The 27,526-nt window shown below is 46.1% G+C and overlaps 1 protein-coding gene across 1 annotated transcript in view; it reads left to right on the forward strand.

Moving 5' to 3' along the window:
* Nucleotides 1-26,150, forward strand: part of LOC311134414 (tetraspanin-9-like) — a gene marked incomplete at its 5' end in the record, with an annotated part of 119,203 nt that extends 93,053 nt beyond the window's left edge. The window contains 4 exons of the mRNA XM_084168090.1: nt 8,265-8,366; nt 19,510-19,641; nt 20,891-20,974; nt 26,071-26,150. Of these exons, the coding sequence (XP_084024216.1) occupies nt 8,265-8,366; nt 19,510-19,641; nt 20,891-20,974; nt 26,071-26,142 (390 nt within the window). The 3' untranslated portion in view covers nt 26,143-26,150. The remainder of the gene's footprint in view (nt 1-8,264; nt 8,367-19,509; nt 19,642-20,890; nt 20,975-26,070) is intronic.
* Nucleotides 26,151-27,526: the final 1,376 nt, after the last annotated feature.

Consider the following 27,526-nt stretch of genomic DNA (forward strand, 5'->3'; position numbering starts at 1 on the left):
CGGACTTAGTGCTGTTCACTGGACCTTATGATCACTCAGTTACACAGCTAATGCCTGCTGGACTGTTCCTTTACACGGTACCCCATCCTGTTTAACTGTTTAGCCTCAGCCCAAACTTTTGTCGCCATTACCAGTTGTTGTCTTAGCCCTCTCGAATAACACCTGTGATTGCGTTATGCCTCTCTCCCATGTCAATATGCCTAGCCTATTGCTGTTTGGGTTAGTTCTTATTATACAATTTCACTCTACAGCCCCAAGCTCAACCAGCCTCAGACAGCTCCTTTGTCCCACCCCCCATACACGCGGAGACCGGCTCAATCGGTACCTCCAGTGATGCTATCTCTTTCATAGTTACCCAATGCTTAGGTGTACCTCCACTGTACTCATATCTTTCCATATCCTTGTCTGTACATAATGCCCTGAATCTATTCTACAACGCCCGGAAATCTGCTCCTTTTATTCTCTGTACCCAACGCACTAGAAGACCAGTTCTTAAAACCTTTAGCCGTATCCTTATTCTATTCCTCCTTTGTTCCTCTGGTGATGTAGAGCTTAACCCAGGCCCTGTAGCTCCCAGTATCACTCCTACCCCCCCAGGCGCTATCATTTGTTGACTTCTGTAATCGCAAAAGCCTTGGTTTCGTGCTATTGCTTATTGATGAAGCCAGTGACTGATGTGGTGTACTCCTCAATGCCATCGGACGAATCCCTGAACATATTCCAGTCTGTGCTAGCAAAACAGTCCTGTAGCTTAGCATCTGCGTCATCTGACCACTTCCTTATTAACCGAGTCACTGGTGCTTTCTGCTTTAGTTTTTGCTTATAAACTGGAATCAGGAGGATAGAATTATGGTCAGATTTGCCAAATGGAGGGCGAGGGAGAGCTTTGTACGCATCTCTGTGTGTTGAGTAAAGGTGGTCTAGAGTTTTTTTCCTCTGGTTGCACATTTAACATGCTGGTAGAAATTAGGAAGAACGGATTTAAGTTTCCCTGCATTAAAGTCCCCTATCACTAGAAGCGCTGCCTCTGGATGAGCGTTTTCCTGTTTACTTATGGCCGTATACAGCTCATTGAGTGCAGTCTTAGTGCCAGCATCGATTTGTGGTGGTAAATAGACAGCTACAAAAAATATAGATGAAAACTCTCTTGGTAAATAGTGTGGTCTACAGCTTATTTTTACATTTTAGTCATTTAGCAGACGCTCTTTTCCAGAGCGACTTACAGTTAGTGAGTGCATACATTTTCATACTGGCCCCCCGTGGGAAACGAACTCACAACCCTGTATGTTATCCATGTCGTCGTTCAGCCACGACTCTGTGAAACATAAGATATTACAGTTTTTTATGTCCCGTTGGTAGGATATCCGTGATTGTAGGTCATCCATTTTGTTTTCCAATGATTGTACGTTGGCTAATAGGACTGATGGAAGAGGCAGATTACTCGCTCGCCGTCGGATCCTTACAAGGCACCCCGACCTACGTTCACGATATCTCAGTCTCTTTCTCATGCGAATGACGCGGATTTGGGCCTTGTCGGGTGTCTGTAGAATATCCTTTGCGTCCGACTCGTTGAATAAAACATCTTCATCCAATATGAGGTGAGTAATCGCTGTCCTGATATCCAGAAGCTCTTTTTGGTCATAAGAGTCGGTGGCAGAAACATTATGTACAGAATAAATTTCAAAAAGCAAGAAAAAACACACATTTAAGCACAATTGGTTAGGGGGCCGTAAAACGGCAGCCATCTCCTCTGGCGCCATTAGATGACCAGTCAAAAGCTCCAGTGGTTTATGAGTCCTCTGTCTCCTGTGTGTATCTCCACTTGCACATTAAGGTTAGATGAAGTGACGATAACGCTGATGGCCTGAAATGTATCTCCCTTTATTGGTCTTGAAATGTCATTAAAATGTGAAGCTGTTACTGCAGATTGCGTGTTATTGAATGTGGCATTTCTTGCTTCCTTGGTTCAGGAACTCCGTTTCAGATCAGGAATGGTTCAGCACAGGATTATTCAGACTGTGTATTCAGATTACATGAGGCTATTGGATCTGAGAATGATGAGGAGAAAGTATGGAGAGTATGATATCTTTCTTTCTTTGTTTCTTTTTTCTCTCTCTCTCTCTCTCTCGCTATATGGTATGTCGTGTGAGGCTCGCCCCCATCCTCGAGCTCTGCGATCAGAAGAATGGCTAATTTACCAAGGCTATTTGATCTGGAAATCACAAGGCATTTATTAACTGAAAGTCTAAACGATATGCAGACACTTAGGCCGTCTACCAATTGAGACTCAAAAATTGATATTTTACTGTTTCAAACGAGTGATATTATTAAATCATGAGTGAGTATGCTCTGATGTTTGTGATAGTGCATGATGGGGAGGTGCTAACTACTCTCAGACCATCGTTGAATATGTCAGTTCACTGGAGTATGGGAGTATCTTCCTAGCCTGGAATCTAGCTGATATGCTTAATTTCACCATTGAAACATAGCATATCAGTTTTTAATTCCAGGCTAGTATCTTCCCCTTTTCCCATGGTGGCTCTGCAGTGGGAGTCCTGCCTCCAGGTATGGCAGATACTCAGGTACGTCTCTTTCCACTGCAGTGCAAAATAAGCAAACACAGGCTTCATCTCTGATGAAACTACTCCAGTATACTACTACTGGCCCTGCAGTGACCCACTATCTGACTACAGCAGATGGCAAGGCCAGAGACAAAATGACTCCCATCTGTCTTCAGCGCCGTGGCTTCATTCTAGGTCAGCTACTCTATGCTAACGCTAATGACTCCAGCCACACCAGCCATGGACTGTTCTCTCTGCTTACGCACGGCAAGCGGCACCAGTGTACAAAGTCTGGAACCAAGAGGACCCTGAACAACTTCTACCCCCAAGCCATAAGACTGTTAAACAAGACTGCTAAATAGCTAATCATATGGCTACCCGGACTACCTGCATTGACCCTTTTTTGCACCAACTCTCTTGCACTTTACCCACACACTCACACATACTTACACTGACACCCAAACACACACACACACACACACACAAACACACACATAACATGCGCACACATGCATACTGACGCCACACACACACACACTCACTCACACACACACACACACACACACTCTTTCACACTCACTACATACACTGCTGCTACTATCTATCCTGTTGCCTCGTCACTTTACCCCTATCTATATGTACATAGCTACCTCAATTACCAGTACCCCTGCACATCGACAGTTCTGGTACTCCCTGTATATAGCCACGTTATTTTTACTCGTTATTGTTATGCATTATTCATTCCTCATGTCACTATTTCTATTGTTTATTTTATTTGTATCTTTATCTTTAACTCTGCATTGTTGGAAAATGACCTGTAAGTAAGTATTTCATTTCGCTGTCTACACCTGTTGTTTACGAAGCATGGGACAAATAACATTTTATTTGATTTGGGGAAAGGGAGGATGGAGAATCAGGGAGGACGGGGTGATGGTTGGGCCTTAGTGGGGTTCAGACGTGGTTGGAGGTTTGGTTGCTCCTGCTTGCCCCTGCTAGAAGACCACAACAGCATTTTAATGTGTATGGGGTTGTGAGCCCCTCTGGCATTTCACAGTGCTGAACAAATGGGGAGAGTTACAGTAGTACTGTACTATAAATCCCCTCCCATGCATTATTTATCCACCATCCACCCTCAATTACACTCTCTTGCCCTGTCTGTCGGTCCACAGCCAGGACCCCCTGCAGTCAGCGCTGACCTTAACCAGAGGGAGATTAGAGTAGCTCTATTAATGAGCTTGTGTTGTTGGGATCTTTTGGCTTCTTGGCTTTGCCCTGTTGTTTTTGTTGTTGTTTCTCTCTATTAGAGGGACAGTGAACAAGCTGTTAGTGTTCAAGTCACTGGAGATCTGTGTATGTGGACTGATGAGGGAGGGGCATAGATAGGGCGGGGCTCTGGGACCAGTTCCAAACCATTTGACAGACATGGGATGGGACCCAGCCTGGCTGAGTGTCTTACTGTATGTGAGGACTGGCGAGGGACACTGGGTGGGGCACTGGGACAAGTTCCAAACATACAGTAGGACCCAATCTGGCTAAGTGTCTCATGTACAGTATGTGCGTGAGCACTGGCAAGGGACACTGGGTGTGGCGCTCTGTCCCATTCAAAACCATGTGACTGATACCATTTGGGACCCAGCCTGGCTGAGTGTTGTTGTGCCAGCTCTTAGCATGGGCACCTGTGCGTGTCTGTCTGTATCCTAGAGTGTCCCAGGTGGTGTGGCTGGGTCTCAGTAGCAGACCTCGGTTCAAATACTATTTGAAATCATTTCGAATACTTTAGTTGGGCTTGATTGAGCTTGCCTGTCTCAATGGAACCAATAGAATATAAGTGCAAAATCTGAACATCTGGCAATTAATGGAAGGCTAGAGCAAACACTAACAGTATTTGAAAGATAGTGAATAGTATCTGATCCCAGGTGTGCTCAGTAGCAGCCCTGGCCAGGTAGCGGAGTGTTCAGTGATCTGTGGTTAGAACATATCCAACAGGAGCAGGTCAGGAGGAACAGGTATAGGGGATTACGCTAGGATTTGGCTGTGGGGATTTGAAAGTGTGGAGGTCTAAGAAATCCTTTCTCTTTGATCAACAATATAGTTCTCCCTCAGTGAGCATTAAGGCACCACAAGGTAGGCTGTAAGATGTGTGGTGAGTCACACAGCCTTTAGCGGTTTCCTTACCTCTTTTTACCTGAATGTAACCCTTATTTGTCCAGGTAAGCTACCTATGTCATGTAATTCTCATTTTCATTTCCAATAAATATCTGACCTTGTAACATCAACACAATAAACAGTGGTAGCGGAGGTGATGTGTGTGTTGGAGCTATCTTTTCTACAAAGTAGTCAACTCTGGGGCTGTAATTCCCTGCACCACAAATAAGAAAAGCGTAGCATGTAAACATGTCACTTCATGCGTGTAAACATGTCACTTCTAAAAGTGAACAAAACAATGGGCAATGTACTCCAAAAAATGTTTTACATTTTCAAACGGGATATTCTACTTAAAAAAGCTTTGATACTAAAAAGCTATTCTCTTTGCATTCACCTGGCCATAGTGACCCAAGCCCCAGAGAGAGAAAGCCATTGTCTTCCATGACAGAGGAAAATCATGGTCCGTGTCCGAATACCTGTACTTGCGGTCTAAGTAGTAGGCTGCTTGGGTATGCGAAAATATACATTTTTATGGTATTTGATATTTAGAAACATTTGTATGCTTTAAATGCCAGGATGTCATACTCATTTAGGCTTTTCATCTGGTAGAATTCGCTGCACACTATTGAGGAAGAGAAGCGTCTTAAGAGGACGGGCTATACCAAAATGAACGAATGGTGGGAAACTACGCAATTGTGCTTTAGATTACGCATTCTCAGTATATGCTTACTGCATACATTTTTACTAAATAGTACATTCTAAATAGTATGTAGTCAAATCAAATCAAAGAACATTTTATTTGTCACATGCGGCGAATACAACAGGTGTAGACTTTACCGTGAAATGCTTACTTATGAACCCTTTCACAACAATGTAGAGTTAAAAAGTAAGAAAAATAGTATGATAAGTACACAGTATATCGTTTTAGTAAGTAGTAGGCAAGAGAGATTTCGGACATGGCCATGGTCTTCCGTGACAAAGGAGCCAGAGGAGCCAGGCATCCCCCAGGTCTGTAGGTCATTAGTAAGCAGGGGGCGGCAGTGTTCCTCCCTCTCACACTGGTTGTCTGCTCTGAAACACTTTACAGTGATCCCAGAGCCACTGGTCCTCAGGGGCCAGACATCATAGGCCCAGGGCCCCATTCTGACAACACAGGAAAGTGGCTCTACTGTCCAAAGAGATTAGTATCTTCTAATGGACCTTTATTCACCATCTCTCATGGTGCGTTATCCTTGAGAAGGCAGTGGGAATGATGATATGTAGCTATGCCCGTTTGAAATGAACAGCACCAAAACGGGATTCCAACTGCTTTTGAAATACTAAGTGCCACACAGAGTAGTGGAAGTCATAGGGGCTTTTTTGACAGCGCTGTTTGTTTCTTTGTTTATTTTGCCAAAATGGCATCTCCCTGCTGGGCCCAGCAGCTCCCTGCAGCCAGGGCAGGACACATTGACACCAAACAACACAACCCACCTATGTGTTACAGTGTGTCTGTCTGCCTCCGACACCGGAGAGACACGGTGACCGGAGGGAAGCTGGCTCCTTATCTATTCACTTACAGTAGTGTAATGGCCTTTCCCTCTCACTCCCTCTCGCTGTCCATCCCATCCACTTGTCCCTGGCTCCAGCCTGCAGCCCCCTGGCTGGCCTGGCCATGATGGATGGCCTCTCTCTCTCCCATTCTATTCTGCTGATGCAGGTGGATCTGCAGCCCAGAGGAATCCAGTACAGTGTGCTCCATAATGAGAGAGATTTTACGCTCTGTCAATATGTCTCCTTGAGGTATTCTGTTGATGCATTTTGATGGGTGTGAGGAAAGTTAATCTCATCATGAGTGATGAGTGATAGTTTTCTCTAGGAACGGCATAGTTTTGCTATCAGAGAACAACTTCACCGTCAGTATAGACTTGAGTCAAGTGTTTTATCAGAACTCACACAAATATGTGTTTGTATCCATTTCTGCTGTGAAGAGAGAAAAATGGGTCAAAATAGTGAGAGATCAAGCCCGTCGTTTGTTTTGCAGTCATTAGTATGCCTCATTAACTGTGGTAAAAACTAGATCATTATGTTGCATTTCAAGCCAGGTTCGAAGAAGGGGCTTTTGGGCTCAATGATGACTGGTCCCCTGTTCTCTCCGGTGATTGTGTGGCTGTGGGAGCAGTAATGAGCAAGAGAGAGGAGAGGGGTAGGGAGGAGGGAGAGAGTAGAGAGACATGGGGCTGAGAGAGGGAGAGATGGATGATAGTACTCTCCATCTCTTTTCCCTGCACAAAGACAGATATGATGATGCCTCCCGGCTGACGAGGTACATTACGCACACACTGCTCCACTTTGGCAGAGAGAGGGAGAAAAAATGATGATTCGAAATTATAGTCATCTTATTTCAAAGATTTGGGAGAATTTAAGTGCGTTATGCATGATTAATGAATACTTTTTATCTTTGTGAAATTATAATTACTATGAAGAAGCAAATTCCTCTTTTATGATTAATTCAGCAAATAGTTTATTTACACTTATTACATAGTAGAAAAATTGTAATTTTTTCGCACTGATTATGAATCAGTATGCACCACTCAAGATAATTAAAATGAGTTCAAATGTTTTGCTGTGGCTCGCTAACTGTGACAGTGAATAGTAGGGGACGTCTTCTGGTCTTTCAAAGGGGAATCTTATTTTTGAATGTCTTCAGCAAGAAGTGATTGTCATCATTAGTGTTGTTATTCTCCAGCTGCTCAGTTCCTGTCCAAACAGAATTGTACTTTGATGCCCGGTCCTCTCACTTTATGCCATACAACGAGCCAGTCTTTAATAACAATGTGGTTGTCTCACCCAGCTATCTTAAGATGAATGCACTAACTGTAAGTCGCTCTGTGCCATTCACTTCAATGGGGGGGAAATCTTGTACTACTTGCCTTCCCCAGCCCCTTTCCTTCCTTCTCGTGAAATAATCGGCGGCTGTTCCACAGCAGCCCTGTATGCCTAGAGGGCTGGGAAACTGCCGTTGGAATACTGTAGGCGGTGAGCGGATATGGGAGTCATTATATTAGGAATTTCCACTGTGTCTGCGTGAGGAGTGTGTGCCGATTATTTCACGAGAAGGAAGGAAAGAGGCTGGGGAAGGCAATTTGTATCATATTGACATTTTAAAACGTAAGTACTGTGTCTGTAGAAGTACAAGATTTCCCCCCCATTGAAGTGAATGGCACAGAGCGACTGACAGTTAGTGCATTGTATGCATTGATTGTATGCATTGGTCTCATTAACACGTGTGATGAAATATGTATCTCCACCAGTCGTATTGTTAAGATCCAGTCGAGAGGCCAATGCTATAGCTATGCCAAAAGGCATATTTAAATGTAAGCCCAGTGGAGGGATTCGAGTGATGTCAATCAAATTCAAATAGATATACGGTATAATCCAATGTTTCTCCTGGATTTCTAGCTCACCTGAAGCCATCTATCTAACCCAGGTTTGTTTTATCTGTCCTCAGGTCAGCGAGAATGCCAAGCAAGTATTGTTGTAACCAAGGTTTATGTGTTGTCTGTGCTCTGTCCTCAGGTCAGTGAGAATGCCAAGCAGGACCTGAAGGATGGCTTGTCTCTGTACAACACAGACAACAACGTAGGCCTTAGGAACGCATGGAACATAATCCAAGCAGAGGTTTGTAGTATGTGAACACACTCTGGGATCATCATGACTTTCATGTGGACTCAAGTTCACCTCAGGATAGTGCATAAATGTATTTATTGTATAGTGAAGCCTTCGTCTGAAACAATTTTTGCGGGATTTACCATGGATGTTTAAAAATGTATTATTAACGGAACATCCGGTATGGAAAGTCCATACTGTTTCTTCAAATATGCTATGGGCTTCTTGAATCTACAGTTGAAGTCGGAAGTTTACATACGCTTAGGTTGGAGTCATTCAAACTTGTTTTTCAACCACTCCACAAATTATAGTTTTGGCAAGTCGGTTAGGACATCTCCTTTGTGCATGACACAAGTAATTTTTCCAACAATTGTTTACAGACAGATTATTTCACTTATAATTCACTGTATCACAATTCCAGTGGGTCAGAAGTTTACATACACTAAGTTGACTGTGCCATTAAACAGCTTGGAAAATTCCAGAAAATGATGTCATGGCTTTAGAATCTTCTGATAGGCTAATTGACATCATTTGAGTCAATTAGAGGAGGTGTACCTGTGGATGTATTTCAAGGCCTACCTTCAAACTCAGTGCCTCTTTGCTTGACATCATGGGAAAATCAAAAAAAATTGTAGACCTCCACAAGTCTGGTTCATCCTTGGGAGCAATTTCCAAACGCCTGAAGGTACCACGTTCATCTGTACAAACAATAGTACGCAAGTATAAAAACCATGGGACGACGCAGCCGTCATATCGCTCAGGAAGGAGACGCGTTCTGTCTCCTAGAGATGAACGTACTTTGGTGCGAAAAGTGCAAATCAATCCCAGAACAACAGCAAAGGACCTTGTGAAGATGTTGGAGGAAACAGGTACAAAAGTATCTACAGTGAGGGAAAAAAGTATTTGATCCCCTGCTGATTTTGTACGTTTGCCCACTGACAAAGACATGATCAGTCTATAATTTTAATGGTAGGTTTATTTGACCAGTGAGAGACAGAATAACAACAACAAAAATCCAGAAAAACGCATGTCAAAAATGTTATAAATTGATTAGCATTTTAATGAGGGAAATAAGTATTTGACCCCTCTGAAAAACATGACTTAGTACTTGGTGGCAAAACCCTTGTTGGCAATCACATTTTACATTTAAGTCATTTAGCAGACGCTCTTATCCAGAGCATTTTTTTTATACTGGCCCCCCGTGGGAATCGAACCCACAACCCTGGCGTTGCAAACGCCATGCTCTACCAACTGAGCTACATCCCTGCCGGCCATTCCCTCCCCTACCCTGGACGACGCTGGGCAAATTGTGCGCCACCCGATGGGTCTCCCGGTCGTGGCCGGCTACGACAGAGCCTGGATACGAACCAGGATCTCTAGTGGCACAGCTAGCACTGCGATGCAGTGCCTTAGACCACTGCGCCACTCGGGAGACACACAGAGGTCAGACGTTTCTTGTAGTTGGCCACCAGGTTTGCACACATCTCAGGAGGGATTTTGTCCCCTCTTTGCAGATCTCCATTAAGGTTTCGAGCCTGATGTTTGGCAACTCGAACCTTCAGCTCCCTCCACAGATTTTCTATGGGATTAAGGTCTGGAGACTGGCTAGGCCACTCCAGGATCTTAATGTGCTTCTTCTTGAGCCACTCCTTTGTTGCCTTGGCCGTGTGTTTTGGGTCATTGTCATGCTGGAATACCCATCCATGACCCATTTTCAATGCCCTGGCTGAGGGAAGGAGGTTCTCACCCAAGATTTGACGGTACATGGCCCCGTCCATCGTCCCTTTGATGCGGTGAAGTTGTCCTGTCCCCTTAGCAGAAAAACACATTTTCGTCATTTAGCAGACGCTCTTATCCAGAGCGACTTACAAATTGGTGCATTCACCTTATGTTAGCCAGTGGGACACCGTTCCCCTCACAGCTCCGTAGGCAAGCACCATGGTCTTGTAGCAGATGCAGGCTTCAACTGGAAGCCAGTGGAGTGTGCGGAGGAGCGGGGTGACGTGAGAGAACTTGGGAAGGTTGAACACCAGACGGGCTGCAGCGTTCTGGATGAGTTGTAGGGGTTTAATGGCACAGGCAGGGAGCCCAGCCAACAGCGAGTTGCAGTAATCCAGACAGGAGATGACAAGTGCCTGGATTAGGACCTGTGCCGCTTCCTGTGTAAGGTAGGGTCGTACTCTGCGAATGTTGTAGAGCATGAACCTACAGGATCGGGTCACCGCTTTGATGTTAGCGGAGAACGACAGGGTGTTGTCCAGGGTCACGCCAAGGTTCTTTGCACTCTGGGAGGAGGACACAACCGTGATGGCGAGATCATGGAGCAGGCAGTCCTCCAGCTCCGTCTTGCCGAGGTTCAGCTTGAGGTGGTGATCCGTCATCCACACTGATATGTCTGCCAGACATGCAGAGATGCGATTCGCCACCTGGTTATCAGAAGGGGGAAAGGAGAAGATTAATTGTGTGTCGTCTGCGTAGCAATGATAGGAGAGACCATGTGAGGATATGACAGAGCCAAGTGACTTGGTGTATAGAGAGAATAGGAGAGGGCCTAGAACTGAGCCCTGGGGGACACCCAGGGCTCAGTTCTAGGCCCTCTCATATTCTCTCTATACACCAAGTCACAACACCCCAAAGCATAATGTTTCCACCTCCATGTTTGACGGTGGGGATGGTGTTCTTGGGGTCTCAACACGGCGAGTTGAGTTGATGCCAAAGAGCTCGATTTTGGCCTCATCTGACCACAACGCTTTCACCCAGTTCTCCTCTGAATCATTCAGATGTTCATTGGCAAACTTCAGACGGGCCTGTATATGTGCTTTCTTGAGCAGGGGGACCTTGCGGGCGCTGCAGGATTTCAGTCCTTCACGGCGTCGTGTGTTACCAATTGTTTCTTGGTGACTATGGTCCCAGCTGCCTTGAGATCATTGACAAGATCCTCCCGTGTAGTTCTGGGCTGATTCCTCACCGTTCTCATGATCATTGCAACTCCACGAGGTGAGATCTTGCATGGAGCCCCAGGCCGAGGGAGATTGACAGTTATTTTGTGTTTCTTCCATTTACGAATAATCACACCAACTGTTGTCACCATTTTCAATGCCCTGGCTGAGGGAAGGAGGTTCTCACCCAAGATTTGACGGTACATGGCCCCGTCCATCGTCCCTTTGATGCGGTGAAGTTGTCCTGTCCCCTTAGCAGAAAAACACATTTTCGTCATTTAGCAGACGCTCTTATCCAGAGCGACTTACAAATTGGTGCATTCACCTTATGTTAGCCAGTGGGACACCGTTCCCCTCACAGCTCCGTAGGCAAGCACCATGGTCTTGTAGCAGATGCAGGCTTCAACTGGAAGCCAGTGGAGTGTGCGGAGGAGCGGGGTGACGTGAGAGAACTTGGGAAGGTTGAACACCAGACGGGCTGCAGCGTTCTGGATGAGTTGTAGGGGTTTAATGGCACAGGCAGGGAGCCCAGCCAACAGCGAGTTGCAGTAATCCAGACAGGAGATGACAAGTGCCTGGATTAGGACCTGTGCCGCTTCCTGTGTAAGGTAGGGTCGTACTCTGCGAATGTTGTAGAGCATGAACCTACAGGATCGGGTCACCGCTTTGATGTTAGCGGAGAACGACAGGGTGTTGTCCAGGGTCACGCCAAGGTTCTTTGCACTCTGGGAGGAGGACACAACCGTGATGGCGAGATCATGGAGCAGGCAGTCCTCCAGCTCCGTCTTGCCGAGGTTCAGCTTGAGGTGGTGATCCGTCATCCACACTGATATGTCTGCCAGACATGCAGAGATGCGATTCGCCACCTGGTTATCAGAAGGGGGAAAGGAGAAGATTAATTGTGTGTCGTCTGCGTAGCAATGATAGGAGAGACCATGTGAGGATATGACAGAGCCAAGTGACTTGGTGTATAGAGAGAATAGGAGAGGGCCTAGAACTGAGCCCTGGGGGACACCCAGGGCTCAGTTCTAGGCCCTCTCATATTCACTCTATACACCAAGTCACAACACCCCAAAGCATAATGTTTCCACCTCCATGTTTGACGGTGGGGATGGTGTTCTTGGGGTCTCAACACGGCGAGTTGAGTTGATGCCAAAGAGCTCGATTTTGGCCTCATCTGACCACAACGCTTTCACCCAGTTCTCCTCTGAATCATTCAGATGTTCATTGGCAAACTTCAGACGGGCCTGTATATGTGCTTTCTTGAGCAGGGGGACCTTGCGGGCGCTGCAGGATTTCAGTCCTTCACGGCGTCGTGTGTTACCAATTGTTTCTTGGTGACTATGGTCCCAGCTGCCTTGAGATCATTGACAAGATCCTCCCGTGTAGTTCTGGGCTGATTCCTCACCGTTCTCATGATCATTGCAACTCCACGAGGTGAGATCTTGCATGGAGCCCCAGGCCGAGGGAGATTGACAGTTATTTTGTGTTTCTTCCATTTACGAATAATCACACCAACTGTTGTCACCATTTTCAATGCCCTGGCTGAGGGAAGGAGGTTCTCACCCAAGATTTGACGGTACATGGCCCCGTCCATCGTCCCTTTGATGCGGTGAAGTTGTCCTGTCCCCTTAGCAGAAAAACACATTTTCGTCATTTAGCAGACGCTCTTATCCAGAGCGACTTACAAATTGGTGCATTCACCTTATGTTAGCCAGTGGGACACCGTTCCCCTCACAGCTCCGTAGGCAAGCACCATGGTCTTGTAGCAGATGCAGGCTTCAACTGGAAGCCAGTGGAGTGTGCGGAGGAGCGGGGTGACGTGAGAGAACTTGGGAAGGTTGAACACCAGACGGGCTGCAGCGTTCTGGATGAGTTGTAGGGGTTTAATGGCACAGGCAGGGAGCCCAGCCAACAGCGAGTTGCAGTAATCCAGACAGGAGATGACAAGTGCCTGGATTAGGACCTGTGCCGCTTCCTGTGTAAGGTAGGGTCGTACTCTGCGAATGTTGTAGAGCATGAACCTACAGGATCGGGTCACCGCTTTGATGTTAGCGGAGAACGACAGGGTGTTGTCCAGGGTCACGCCAAGGTTCTTTGCCCTCTGGGAGGAGGACACAACCGTGATGGCGAGATCATGGAGCAGGCAGTCCTCCAGCTCCGTCTTGCCGAGGTTCAGCTTGAGGTGGTGATCCGTCATCCATACTGATATGTCTGCCAGACATGCAGAGATGCGATTCGCCACCTGGTTATCAGAAGGGGGAAAGGAGAAGATTAATTGTGTGTCGTCTGCGTAGCAATGATAGGAGAGACCATGTGAGGATATGACAGAGCCAAGTGACTTGGTGTATAGAGAGAATAGGAGAGGGCCTAGAACTGAGCCCTGGGGGACACCCAGGGCTCAGTTCTAGGCCCTCTCATATTCTCTCTATACACCAAGTCACAACACCCCAAAGCATAATGTTTCCACCTCCATGTTTGACGGTGGGGATGGTGTTCTTGGGGTCTCAACACGGCGAGTTGAGTTGATGCCAAAGAGCTCGATTTTGGCCTCATCTGACCACAACGCTTTCACCCAGTTCTCCTCTGAATCATTCAGATGTTCATTGGCAAACTTCAGACGGGCCTGTATATGTGCTTTCTTGAGCAGGGGGACCTTGCGGGCGCTGCAGGATTTCAGTCCTTCACGGCGTCGTGTGTTACCAATTGTTTCTTGGTGACTATGGTCCCAGCTGCCTTGAGATCATTGACAAGATCCTCCCGTGTAGTTCTGGGCTGATTCCTCACCGTTCTCATGATCATTGCAACTCCACGAGGTGAGATCTTGCATGGAGCCCCAGGCCGAGGGAGATTGACAGTTATTTTGTGTTTCTTCCATTTACGAATAATCACACCAACTGTTGTCACCATTTTCAATGCCCTGGCTGAGGGAAGGAGGTTCTCACCCAAGATTTGACGGTACATGGCCCCGTCCATCGTCCCTTTGATGCGGTGAAGTTGTCCTGTCCCCTTAGCAGAAAAACACATTTTCGTCATTTAGCAGACGCTCTTATCCAGAGCGACTTACAAATTGGTGCATTCACCTTATGTTAGCCAGTGGGACACCGTTCCCCTCACAGCTCCGTAGGCAAGCACCATGGTCTTGTAGCAGATGCAGGCTTCAACTGGAAGCCAGTGGAGTGTGCGGAGGAGCGGGGTGACGTGAGAGAACTTGGGAAGGTTGAACACCAGACGGGCTGCAGCGTTCTGGATGAGTTGTAGGGGTTTAATGGCACAGGCAGGGAGCCCAGCCAACAGCGAGTTGCAGTAATCCAGACAGGAGATGACAAGTGCCTGGATTAGGACCTGTGCCGCTTCCTGTGTAAGGTAGGGTCGTACTCTGCGAATGTTGTAGAGCATGAACCTACAGGATCGGGTCACCGCTTTGATGTTAGCGGAGAACGACAGGGTGTTGTCCAGGGTCACGCCAAGGTTCTTTGCACTCTGGGAGGAGGACACAACCGTGATGGCGAGATCATGGAGCAGGCAGTCCTCCAGCTCCGTCTTGCCGAGGTTCAGCTTGAGGTGGTGATCCGTCATCCACACTGATATGTCTGCCAGACATGCAGAGATGCGATTCGCCACCTGGTTATCAGAAGGGGGAAAGGAGAAGATTAATTGTGTGTCGTCTGCGTAGCAATGATAGGAGAGACCATGTGAGGATATGACAGAGCCAAGTGACTTGGTGTATAGAGAGAATAGGAGAGGGCCTAGAACTGAGCCCTGGGGGACACCCAGGGCTCAGTTCTAGGCCCTCTCATATTCACTCTATACACCAAGTCACAACACCCCAAAGCATAATGTTTCCACCTCCATGTTTGACGGTGGGGATGGTGTTCTTGGGGTCTCAACACGGCGAGTTGAGTTGATGCCAAAGAGCTCGATTTTGGCCTCATCTGACCACAACGCTTTCACCCAGTTCTCCTCTGAATCATTCAGATGTTCATTGGCAAACTTCAGACGGGCCTGTATATGTGCTTTCTTGAGCAGGGGGACCTTGCGGGCGCTGCAGGATTTCAGTCCTTCACGGCGTCGTGTGTTACCAATTGTTTCTTGGTGACTATGGTCCCAGCTGCCTTGAGATCATTGACAAGATCCTCCCGTGTAGTTCTGGGCTGATTCCTCACCGTTCTCATGATCATTGCAACTCCACGAGGTGAGATCTTGCATGGAGCCCCAGGCCGAGGGAGATTGACAGTTATTTTGTGTTTCTTCCATTTACGAATAATCACACCAACTGTTGTCACCATTTTCAATGCCCTGGCTGAGGGAAGGAGGTTCTCACCCAAGATTTGACGGTACATGGCCCCGTCCATCGTCCCTTTGATGCGGTGAAGTTGTCCTGTCCCCTTAGCAGAAAAACACATTTTCGTCATTTAGCAGACGCTCTTATCCAGAGCGACTTACAAATTGGTGCATTCACCTTATGTTAGCCAGTGGGACACCGTTCCCCTCACAGCTCCGTAGGCAAGCACCATGGTCTTGTAGCAGATGCAGGCTTCAACTGGAAGCCAGTGGAGTGTGCGGAGGAGCGGGGTGACGTGAGAGAACTTGGGAAGGTTGAACACCAGACGGGCTGCAGCGTTCTGGATGAGTTGTAGGGGTTTAATGGCACAGGCAGGGAGCCCAGCCAACAGCGAGTTGCAGTAATCCAGACAGGAGATGACAAGTGCCTGGATTAGGACCTGTGCCGCTTCCTGTGTAAGGTAGGGTCGTACTCTGCGAATGTTGTAGAGCATGAACCTACAGGATCGGGTCACCGCTTTGATGTTAGCGGAGAACGACAGGGTGTTGTCCAGGGTCACGCCAAGGTTCTTTGCCCTCTGGGAGGAGGACACAACCGTGATGGCGAGATCATGGAGCAGGCAGTCCTCCAGCTCCGTCTTGCCGAGGTTCAGCTTGAGGTGGTGATCCGTCATCCACACTGATATGTCTGCCAGACATGCAGAGATGCGATTCGCCACCTGGTTATCAGAAGGGGGAAAGGAGAAGATTAATTGTGTGTCGTCTGCGTAGCAATGATAGGAGAGACCATGTGAGGATATGACAGAGCCAAGTGACTTGGTGTATAGAGAGAATAGGAGAGGGCCTAGAACTGAGCCCTGGGGGACACCCAGGGCTCAGTTCTAGGCCCTCTCATATTCTCTCTATACACCAAGTCACAACACCCCAAAGCATAATGTTTCCACCTCCATGTTTGACGGTGGGGATGGTGTTCTTGGGGTCTCAACACGGCGAGTTGAGTTGATGCCAAAGAGCTCGATTTTGGCCTCATCTGACCACAACGCTTTCACCCAGTTCTCCTCTGAATCATTCAGATGTTCATTGGCAAACTTCAGACGAGCCTGTATATGTGCTTTCTTGAGCAGGGGGACCTTGCGGGCGCTGCAGGATTTCAGTCCTTCACGGCGTCGTGTGTTACCAATTGTTTCTTGGTGACTATGGTCCCAGCTGCCTTGAGATCATTGACAAGATCCTCCCGTGTAGTTCTGGGCTGATTCCTCACCGTTCTCATGATCATTGCAACTCCACGAGGTGAGATCTTGCATGGAGCCCCAGGCCGAGGGAGATTGACAGTTATTTTGTGTTTCTTCCATTTACGAATAATCACACCAACTGTTGTCACCATTTTCAATGCCCTGGCTGAGGGAAGGAGGTTCTCACCCAAGATTTGACGGTACATGGCCCCGTCCATCGTCCCTTTGATGCGGTGAAGTTGTCCTGTCCCCTTAGCAGAAAAACACATTTTCGTCATTTAGCAGACGCTCTTATCCAGAGCGACTTACAAATTGGTGCATTCACCTTATGTTAGCCAGTGGGACACCGTTCCCCTCACAGCTCCGTAGGCAAGCACCATGGTCTTGTAGCAGATGCAGGCTTCAACTGGAAGCCAGTGGAGTGTGCGGAGGAGCGGGGTGACGTGAGAGAACTTGGGAAGGTTGAACACCAGACGGGCTGCAGCGTTCTGGATGAGTTGTAGGGGTTTAATGGCACAGGCAGGGAGCCCAGCCAACAGCGAGTTGCAGTAATCCAGACAGGAGATGACAAGTGCCTGGATTAGGACCTGTGCCGCTTCCTGTGTAAGGTAGGGTCGTACTCTGCGAATGTTGTAGAGCATGAACCTACAGGATCGGGTCACCGCTTTGATGTTAGCGGAGAACGACAGGGTGTTGTCCAGGGTCACGCCAAGGTTCTTTGCCCTCTGGGAGGAGGACACAACCATGATGGCGAGATCATGGAGCAGGCAGTCCTCCAGCTCCGTCTTGCCGAGGTTCAGCTTGAGGTGGTGATCCGTCATCCACACTGATATGTCTGCCAGACATGCAGAGATGCGATTCGCCACCTGGTTATCAGAAGGGGGAAAGGAGAAGATTAATTGTGTGTCGTCTGCGTAGCAATGATAGGAGAGACCATGTGAGGATATGACAGAGCCAAGTGACTTGGTGTATAGAGAGAATAGGAGAGGGCCTAGAACTGAGCCCTGGGGGACACCCAGGGCTCAGTTCTAGGCCCTCTCATATTCTCTCTATACACCAAGTCACAACACCCCAAAGCATAATGTTTCCACCTCCATGTTTGACGGTGGGGATGGTGTTCTTGGGGTCTCAACACGGCGAGTTGAGTTGATGCCAAAGAGCTCGATTTTGGCCTCATCTGACCACAACGCTTTCACCCAGTTCTCCTCTGAATCATTCAGATGTTCATTGGCAAACTTCAGACGGGCCTGTATATGTGCTTTCTTGAGCAGGGGGACCTTGCGGGCGCTGCAGGATTTCAGTCCTTCACGGCGTCGTGTGTTACCAATTGTTTCTTGGTGACTATGGTCCCAGCTGCCTTGAGATCATTGACAAGATCCTCCCGTGTAGTTCTGGGCTGATTCCTCACCGTTCTCATGATCATTGCAACTCCACGAGGTGAGATCTTGCATGGAGCCCCAGGCCGAGGGAGATTGACAGTTATTTTGTGTTTCTTCCATTTACGAATAATCACACCAACTGTTGTCACCTTCTCACCAAGCTGCTTGGCGATGGTCTTGTAGCCCATTCCAGCCTTGTGTAGGTCTACAATCTTGTTCCTGACATCCTTGGAGAGCTCTTTGGTCTTGGCCATGGTGGAGAGTTTGGAATCTGATTGATTGATTGCTTCTGTGGACAGGTGTCTTTTATACAGGTAACAAACTGAGATTAGGAGCACTCCCTTTAAGAGTGTGCTCCTAATCTCAGCTCGTTACCTGTATAAAAGACACCTGGGACCCAGACATCTTTCTGATTGAGAGGGGGTCAAATACTTATTTCCCTCATTAAAATGCAAATCAATTTATAACATTTTTGACATGCGTTTTTCTGGATCTTTTTGTTGTTATTCTGTCTCTCACTGTTCAAATAAACCTACCATTAAAATTATATACTGATAATTTCTTTGTACTTTTTTCCCTCACTGTATATCCACAGTAAAACGAGTCCTATATCGACACAACCTGAAAGGCCGCTCAGCAAGGAAGAAGCCACTGCTCCAAAACCGCCATAAAAAAGCCAAACTACGGTTTGCAACTGCACATGGGGAAATGTCCTCTGGTCTGATTAAACAAAAATAGAACTGTTTGGCCATAATGACCATCGTTATGTTTGGAGGAAAAAGGGGCGGCTTGCAAGCCGAGGAACACCATCCCAACCGTGAAGCACGGGGGTGGCAGCATCATGCTGTGGGGGTGCTTTGCTGCAGGAGGGACTGGTGCACTTCACAAAATAGATGGCATCATGAGGAAGGAAAATTATGTGGATATATTGAAGCAACAACTCAAGACATCAGTCAGGAAGTTAAAGCTTGGTCAATGACCCCAAGCATACTTCCAAAGTTGTGGCAAAATGGCTTAAGGACAACAAAGTCAAGGTATTGGAGTGGCCATACTGAGCTAAGACAGGGAATTTGTACTAGGATGAAATGTCAGGAATTGTGAAAAACTGAGTTTAAATGTATTTGTCGAAGGTGTATGTAAACTTCCGACTTCAACTGTACATAGGGACAGCATCGTACAGGGAGTGTAAATCTTTACAGTAGACTACTTACTGAGGTATTTATCAGAGTTGGTTTGAGGACTCTGGACTCACAGACAGGTAGCACTAACGACTCCTTTTCCCTCTCCTCCCTGTGTGTGTGTGTGTGTGTGTGTCTTGCAGTGGAAGTGCTGTGGGGTGGTAGGGTACACAGATTGGCACGAGGCCCTCAAGGAGAAAATGGTGCCTGACCGCTGCTGCCAGGAGCACTACCAAGAATGTGGACGCAACTCCACCAACATGTTTTGGACACGGGTGAGTGGGCACACTGGGCGCTGGGTGGGCACTGCGGGCAATGGGCAGTCACCGTCACAAGATGTAATACTTGTTTTAAAAGGCTTCTTAAGTTTGTAATTTTCACTTTGAAATTTCAGACTTGATTTTCCCTTGTCCATTAATTGTAATCCAGAAAATTATTCATGTCTTGTTGCTGCAGGATTATTTCCCTGCTGTAGCAAACTGGCTCAAATTAAGATCCTACGGGGCGGCAGGTATCTTAGTGGTTAAGAGCGTTGTGCCAGTAACCGAAAGGTCGCTGGTTCTAATCCCCGAGCCGACCAGGTGAAAAATCTGCCCTTGAGCAGGGCACTTAACCCTAATTGCTCTTGTAAGTCACTCTGGATAAGAGTGTCTGCTAAATGACTAAAATGTAAATGTACATCTGTAGGTCATATGCAACAATCCAATGTCAGTGTGACAAGCCTGGGAAAACAAAGAGCACTTTTCTGCTCAGAAAAAAAGGTGCAATAATAGATTATTATATTACTATACAGTAGTTACTTTGCAAGTGTGTTGAGATAAGGATGATGTTGTTTTGAATATCATTAAGATTTTAAGTGGCTTGCATTTTTGGTCACCATGTAAACTTTTGCTTTTACAATACAAAGTCAGGGACTTCTTGTTCCCTCCATATCCCCAGATAGTACATTTAAAATCTTATTGTTGTGGTTTGTTCACCACTCAAGTGTAGAAGATGTATTCGTTACAATCCAAATTAAATAGACCAAATTAGAATAGAGAAGACAGACTGCCAGCCCTATGGGATGTGTAGTTCTAATATCTACCATGTAATCCTGCCCAGCGGGGGTGGCCAGATAAAGTCATGCATGTTTCAGCATAGACAGGACACATTGTAACAGCTGAAACTATAACAAACTCCCCCAGCCAGATGGAGATAGTAGTAGTGACCTGCGAATGAACTTGCGATAACATCTAACAGTATGAATGAACCAGAGATGATAGCTACAGTGATTTAACTGCATCTGTGTTCTTTTCCCAGTACTCTTGTTTGTTTGAAAGATTTAATGTCTTCCCACATTCAGAATTGATCGTGTTAAAGTGCTTTTCAATTGCCATTTTCAACAGACCATTATTCATCTCTATCAAGTCACTAACTATTCCTCTATATCTTCTCCATCACCCGCATCCTTCCCCCTTTCTATCTCTCTCTCTGTCAAGTGCTAGTCTCTGTTCACACTTCTATTGTTGTCCCTCTGTCCCCTAGGGCTGCTATGAGAAGGTGGAGGAGTGGCTCGATGACAATAAGCATCTCATGGGAACCATTGGCATGTGCATCTTGGTAGTGCAGGTAAGCAGCAATCACTCCATGGAGCCTGTGTGTGTGTGGGTGTGTGCGTGCGTCCGGGCGTGTGTGTTACTCCCCTCTCCCTCTCCCTGTGAGAGACAGGCCAGTAATAAGGTCCATGCTCAGTGGGCGTAGTAGCACCCACACATTCTGCCATACTGAAATATTGAAGATTGTGTCTGGTGCACCCTGGTCCTGTCTGAGGGAATCAAATGCTGGGAACGCTGGAGCTGGAGCCAGAGCCAGACACCAGGAAGTGATATGAGACCTGATGAAGAGATCTCAGCCTGCTGCTGCATCTCTATGTTCCTCCTGTCTGTCCTTCTAGTCTTACTCTCTGTCTACCCTAAAGCACCTGTCTGTCTCTCTGTCCTTGTGGTCTGTCTCTCTGACTAACCTAAAGTTTCTGTCTGTCTCTCTGACTAACCTAAAGTACCTGTCTGTCTCTCTGACTAACCTAAAGTACCTGTCTGTCTCTCTGGCTAACATAAAGTACCTGTCTGTCTCTCTGACTAATCTTAAGTACCTGTCTGTCTCTGTCTACCATAAAGTACCTGTCTGTCTTTCTGTCCTTGTGGTCTGCTCTCTGACTAACCTAAAGTACCTGTCTGTCTCTCTGACTAACCCAAAGTACCTGTCTGTCTCTCTGACTAACCTAAAGTACCTATCTGTCTCTCTAACTAACCTAAAGTACCTGACTCCGAAGTCTGACACACTTTCCTTTTTGTCTGACTATCTTCTGTTATTGTCTGATTCTCAGTGTGCCCTACCTGTCTGTTTCCTGGTCTACCCTTCCTGTCTTCCCTACCTGTTTAACTCCAGCATTCTGTCTCTCTGCTATTTCCTACCCTCTCTGTCTCAGAAGCAGCAGAGCCAGCAGAGCCCAATCTCTTCAATGTAGAGTAGTGTTGTCACCATGATTTTAGACTGTACCACAGGGATGGTCTGCACTCTGTCTGCACACACACACAAATTCCAAACACACCTAATATTTGCATAGGGTGTTTGGGAGGGAGGGAGATAAATAGAGCAGGAGAGAGAAGGAGTTGGAGAATGAGAGAGAAGGAGATGGAGAATGAGAGAAGGAGAGGGAGAAGGAGAGAGAAGGAAAGGGAGAAGGAGAGAGAAGGAGAGGGAGAATGAGAGAGAAGGGGAAGGAGAAGGAGAAGGAGAGAGAAGGAGAGGGAGAAGGAGCGAGAATGAGAGGGAGAAGGAGAGAGAAGGAGAGGGAGAAGGAGAGAGAAGGAGAGGGAGAAGGAGAGGGAGAAGGAGAGAGAAGGAGAGGGGAGAAGGAGAGGGGAGAATGAGAGAGAAGGAGCGGGAGAGGGAGAGAGAAGGAGAGGGAGAGAAGGAGAGGGAGAGGGAGAGAGAAGGAGAGAGAGGGACAAGGAGAGGGAAGGAGAGAGAGGGAGAAGGAGAGAGAAGGAGAGGGAGAAGAAGGGAAAAGGAGAGAGAAGGAGAGGGAGAAGGAGAGAGAAGGAGAGATAAGGAGAGAGAAGGAGAGGGAGAAGGAGAGAGAAGGAGAGGGAGAAGGAGAGAGAAGGAGAGGGAGAAGGAGAGAGAAGGAGAGATAAGGAGAGAGAAGGAGAGGGAGAAGGAGAGGGAGAATGAGAGAGAAGGAGAGGGAAAAGGAGAGAGACAATGGGGATGTGGATCTCCTCTAATGCGTACAGTATATATAGTGCCTTGCAAAAGTTTTCATCCCCCTTTGCGTTTTTCCTATTTTGTTGCATTACAACCTGTAATTTAAATGGATTTTTATTTGGATTTCATGTAATGGACATACACAAAATAATCCAAATTGGTGAAGTGAAATGAAAAAAAAGAACTTGTTAAAAAAAAATCAAAAAAATGAATAACGGAAAAGTGGTGCATATGTATTCACTCCCTTTGCTATGAAGCCCCTAAATAAGATCTGGCGCAACCAATTACCTTCAGAAGTCACATTATTAGTTAAGTAAAGTCCACCTGTGTGCAATCTAAGTGTCACATGATCTGTCACATGACCTCAGTATATATACACCTGTTCTGAAAGGCCCCAGAGTCTGCAACACCACTAAGCAAGGGGCACCACCAAGCAAGCGGCACCATGAAGACCAAGGAGCTCTCCAAACAGGTCAGGGACAAAGTTGTGGAGAAGTACAGATCAGGGTTGGGTTATAAAAATATATCAGAAACTTTGAACATCCCACGGAGCACCATTAAATCCAAAATTATTTAAAATATTGAAAGAATATGGCACCACAACAAACCTGCCAAGAGAGGACCGCCCACCAAAATACACGGACCAGGCAAGGAGGGAATTAATCAGAGAGGCAACAAAGACACCAAAGATAACCCTGAAGGAGCTGCAAAGCTCCACAGCGGAGATTGGAGTATCTGTCCATAGGACCACTTTTAAGCCGTACACTCCATAGAGCTGGGCTTTACGGAAGAGTGGCCAGAAAAAAAGCAATTGCTTAAAGAAAAAAATAAGCAAACACGTTTGGTGTTTGCCAAAAGGCATGTGGAAGACTCCCCAAACATATGGAAGAAGGTACTCTGGTCAGATGATACTAAAATTGAGCTTTTTGGCCATAAAGGAAAACGCTATGTCTGGCGCAAACCCAACACATTTACATTTTAATCGTTTAGCAGACGCTCTTATCCAGAGCGACTTACAGTTAGTGTGTGCATACATTTTCATACTGCCCCCCCGTGGGAAATGAACCCACAGCCCTGGTGTTGCAAGTGCCATGCTCTACCAACTGAGCTACCTCTCAACACCTCTCATCACCCCGAGAACACCATCCCCACAGTGAAGCATGGTGGTGGCAGCATCATGCTGTGGGGATGTTTTTCATCGGCAGGGAATAGTTATGCACGCTCAAGTTTTCAGTTTTTTTGCATCTTCAAAGTGGTAGGCATGTTGTGTAACTGAAATGATACAACCCCCCCAAAAATCCATTTTAATTCCAGGTTGTAAGGCAACAAAATAGGAAAAATGCCAAGGGGGGTGAATACTTTCGCAAGCCACTGTAGTAGGCTGAGCCTGCAGCAGCAGAAGGACAATACATCCTTCCCCTTTCCTCTGCAGGGCTTTGACCTTTGACCTGACCCCACCACCTAGATAACATCCCCCAGCCCATTAGTGAGACTGTACAGTACATCTGTGGCCTGTGTGGTCCAGCGCTTAGTGCCGGCACACGTGTATTCCAGAGCCGGCGTGGGTTAGAATCCGGCCCACTGCCCTTTGACTCAAACCCCTCCTATGTTTTCTGTCCTGTCTCTACTGTCCAATCAGTTCAATAACAAAATATGGGAGGAAATACTTCTACTATATATATATATAGTATAATATAAATACTTGTACTACATCTACCTAGAACCATAGATAGAAGACACTTTGCTCTGTACAGTAAGCTGGAGAAAGCTGGGGAGAGTCTGCATGAGTTTAGTTCAAAGCCCTAAAGGTGCATCCCTAATGCAGACAGACTGGGTGATTTTTTAAAATTATATATATTTATTTTCTTTATTAGGATCCCCATTAGCTGACGCCAATGGCGACAGCTAGTCTTACTGGGGTCTGACACATAACGAAAGACATTACAGACAAAATACTTTACAATTTACATACATTTAAAAACATGAATATGTAGTGTGTAAGTGCATCTATACACATACAGTACATGTCAGTGCATACACACAACAAGGGTGTGGGTCTGTGTGTGACAGTGTATGGGTTGGGGTGTGATCTGTAATGTGTGCTTGGCCTTGCTCCGGAGCCTGGTATAATAAATGTGATCACACAGTGTTTGTTGTTTTCACCACACTGTGTTAGATATTAGGTGAGACTGGCAGGAGCTTAAGAAGGTATCCCTAACCATCCCTACGGACCCAGGTTTGACTGGAACTGAAGGGAAAGTCAGCAGCAGCTTTACAAAGGCTAATGCTAATCACAGTAGTAGGTTGCCTAATGTAGCCAGCTAGCTAACTTCTGGCTGCATTAAGTGCAGTCTGCTTCTGTAACAGACCTGGTTTCAGTCTCAAAACTGTAAACCCCACCCATATGGCACTCCGGGCAGACTAAAATAAATGCTGAAAGTTTTTAAATAGTATTTGAACCCAGGTCTGTTCTGTAGTAAAGAGTACCACTCACTCCCGTCCATACTGCTTCAGATAATGAATTTAGGATCAGTCTTCCGACTTTGTTTGATGTGAAAGTAGTCCTGCGTATCACAGGTTATTTCTTAATGGAAAACTTCAAAGAGAAGACACTTTTTTCCCGGTGCATCATAATTTGCCTCATTGACATAATGCGCTCACTTATCTCACGTTATTCCATCAGTGAGATACAGAGGAAGCTTGTTGTGTTTGATGTTTCAAGACTGCCTGAGAGAGAGAGGAGGTAGTAAAACTCTCAGCCTGGGTTGTGGGTTGTTTTCAAACTCTCAAACTCCACACATGCCCAGAAGCACTAACAACAAATGTAACGCAACACTAGTGTATTAGAGTACAGATGTAGGATCTTAATTTGATCACCGGATAACTTTCTGCAACTTGTAGTGTATTTGAGGTTTAAAAAGGTTTCTGAAGTTTGTAATTTCCACTTTGAAATTTCAGGCTTGATTTTACCTTACGAAAAATGTATCAACCCCTACAGAAATCTGACACGGGTTCAAATACTATTTCAAATATCACATACATTCGAAGTAAGCATTTTAATGTATTTGGAAATATACTTGGTATACTGACTCAAATACACTCGCATGCATTTACCCAGGTATTTGAAAATAGTAGTTTAAATAATTGTTTTTGTTTTTGTTTTACAAATAACCATTCAAATACTCAAATGTTTTTGACTGTGTATTTGAAAATACTTAAATACACAGACAATATATGTTTTATACAAGATACTTCAGGTCTGACAAAAATGTCCATTAATTATAATCCACATAATAATTCACATTTCCTGTTGCTGCAGAATTATTTTCCTGCTGTAGCAAACTGGCTTAAATTAAGATCCTACATCTGTACACACATCACTCAGAGCTGGCTGCACTGTACCATTCACTGTGTCAATAACATTAATAAAACTGTGTTCTCCCTCTCCTCTGCAGCTCCTCGGCATGGCGTTCTCCATGACACTGTTCCAACAAATCCATAGAACGGGGAAGAAGTACGACGCTTAGCGGTTGACAGACGGCACACAGGGAAAGGAGCCCCATACACTGCCTGATGGGAAAGACTCTGGATGACTCCCCTATCCCCACCATACCCCATGCATCACTAAGCCTCCCCCTCCCCATTCTTCCCAGAAACCCTGTACAATCTGCAGCTGTGTCACCCTCCTCCTCTGCTCTGTCCACTCCACCATTCATTTGCCAAAGAAAAATGGGACTGGAAGATAAAAGGACAAATCTACTTTTGGCAAGGAACCCTTAGGTTATCTCTCTCCTCTTTAGAAGTACATTTCTATTTTTGGGGCGCTTATACTAACAGTTTTGTGGGAAGTACGGATTTTCTGAAACGACAAACGCTTTACTAATGCTCACATCCCCCCTGCAAGGCAAAGAAAGAGAAGACAAGAAAAACTATATTGTAGTTCCCTCCTGGTTTTCGTGGATTTTGTTGTGTTGATTATTTATGTTAACTTTCCCTTGTAAATGATGAAAGGCTCCAACATAGCATGCTAGTTTTCTACTCCCTGGAACCATTTGTCATTGAAAATGTCAGACAACAATGTTTTTTTTCCCAATACAACATTACTTTTTTTCTAAATGTGTCCTCATATGGAATGGAGTGTTTGATATGCTAAGTCTTATCTATTGTCAGAGGTGTAAAATGGATGAGACGTGATTAGAGGCTGTGGATGGTCAGAGGTCAGGGGTTAGGATGGGTCATAGGTCAAGGTTATAATGCCAGGAGTCCTGAGTGCGCGGTGCTCTGGATTCAGAGAGGTTCTCAGAACGTCAGGAATTTTCTGTGATAAGAAGAATTATACTTCTTGAAATCAAGAGTAATTTCAACCAAATCACCTAGAAAACCATCTCATCACGCAACACACAAAGAAACATACCAGTGTTGTTGTCTTTTCAACTTCCACCCATCCTACATTTACATTGGAAAGTTTAGTTTAGTTTAGTTCATTTAGCAGACACTTATCCAGAGTGACTTACAACTAGTGCATTCATCTTAAGATAGTCTATAACCACCAGTACTTCCATTCTGACATAAAAATAAATGGTACAAAATGAATGTGTTTAATATGGGCCCGTCAGGACTGGCATGTAGAGATATCCGATGCAGCTCTATCACTCTCTCTTTCTCTGAGGGCTGAGACTAGTGAGTGCAGCGTTAGATCAGACAGCTGCTACTATGGTGGAGGCAGTGTGAGATTTGAGAGGAGAGAGAGAACAGAACTGCTGGATGGATGGCTGCCTTCAAATGTCTACAACAGCATTGATCGTCTGAACGGAGGAGTAGAAGGAAGAGTCTCTCCGCAGTGTTTCTCCTCTGGCACACCTGAACTATTTTTGTATTCCCTCTCTCTCTCTCTCTCTCTCTCTCGCTCTC

This window comes from Coregonus lavaretus, assembly GCF_964263955.1.
Source record: "Coregonus lavaretus genome assembly, chromosome: 9".
In the NCBI taxonomy this organism is placed as follows: Eukaryota; Metazoa; Chordata; class Actinopteri; order Salmoniformes; family Salmonidae; genus Coregonus; species Coregonus lavaretus.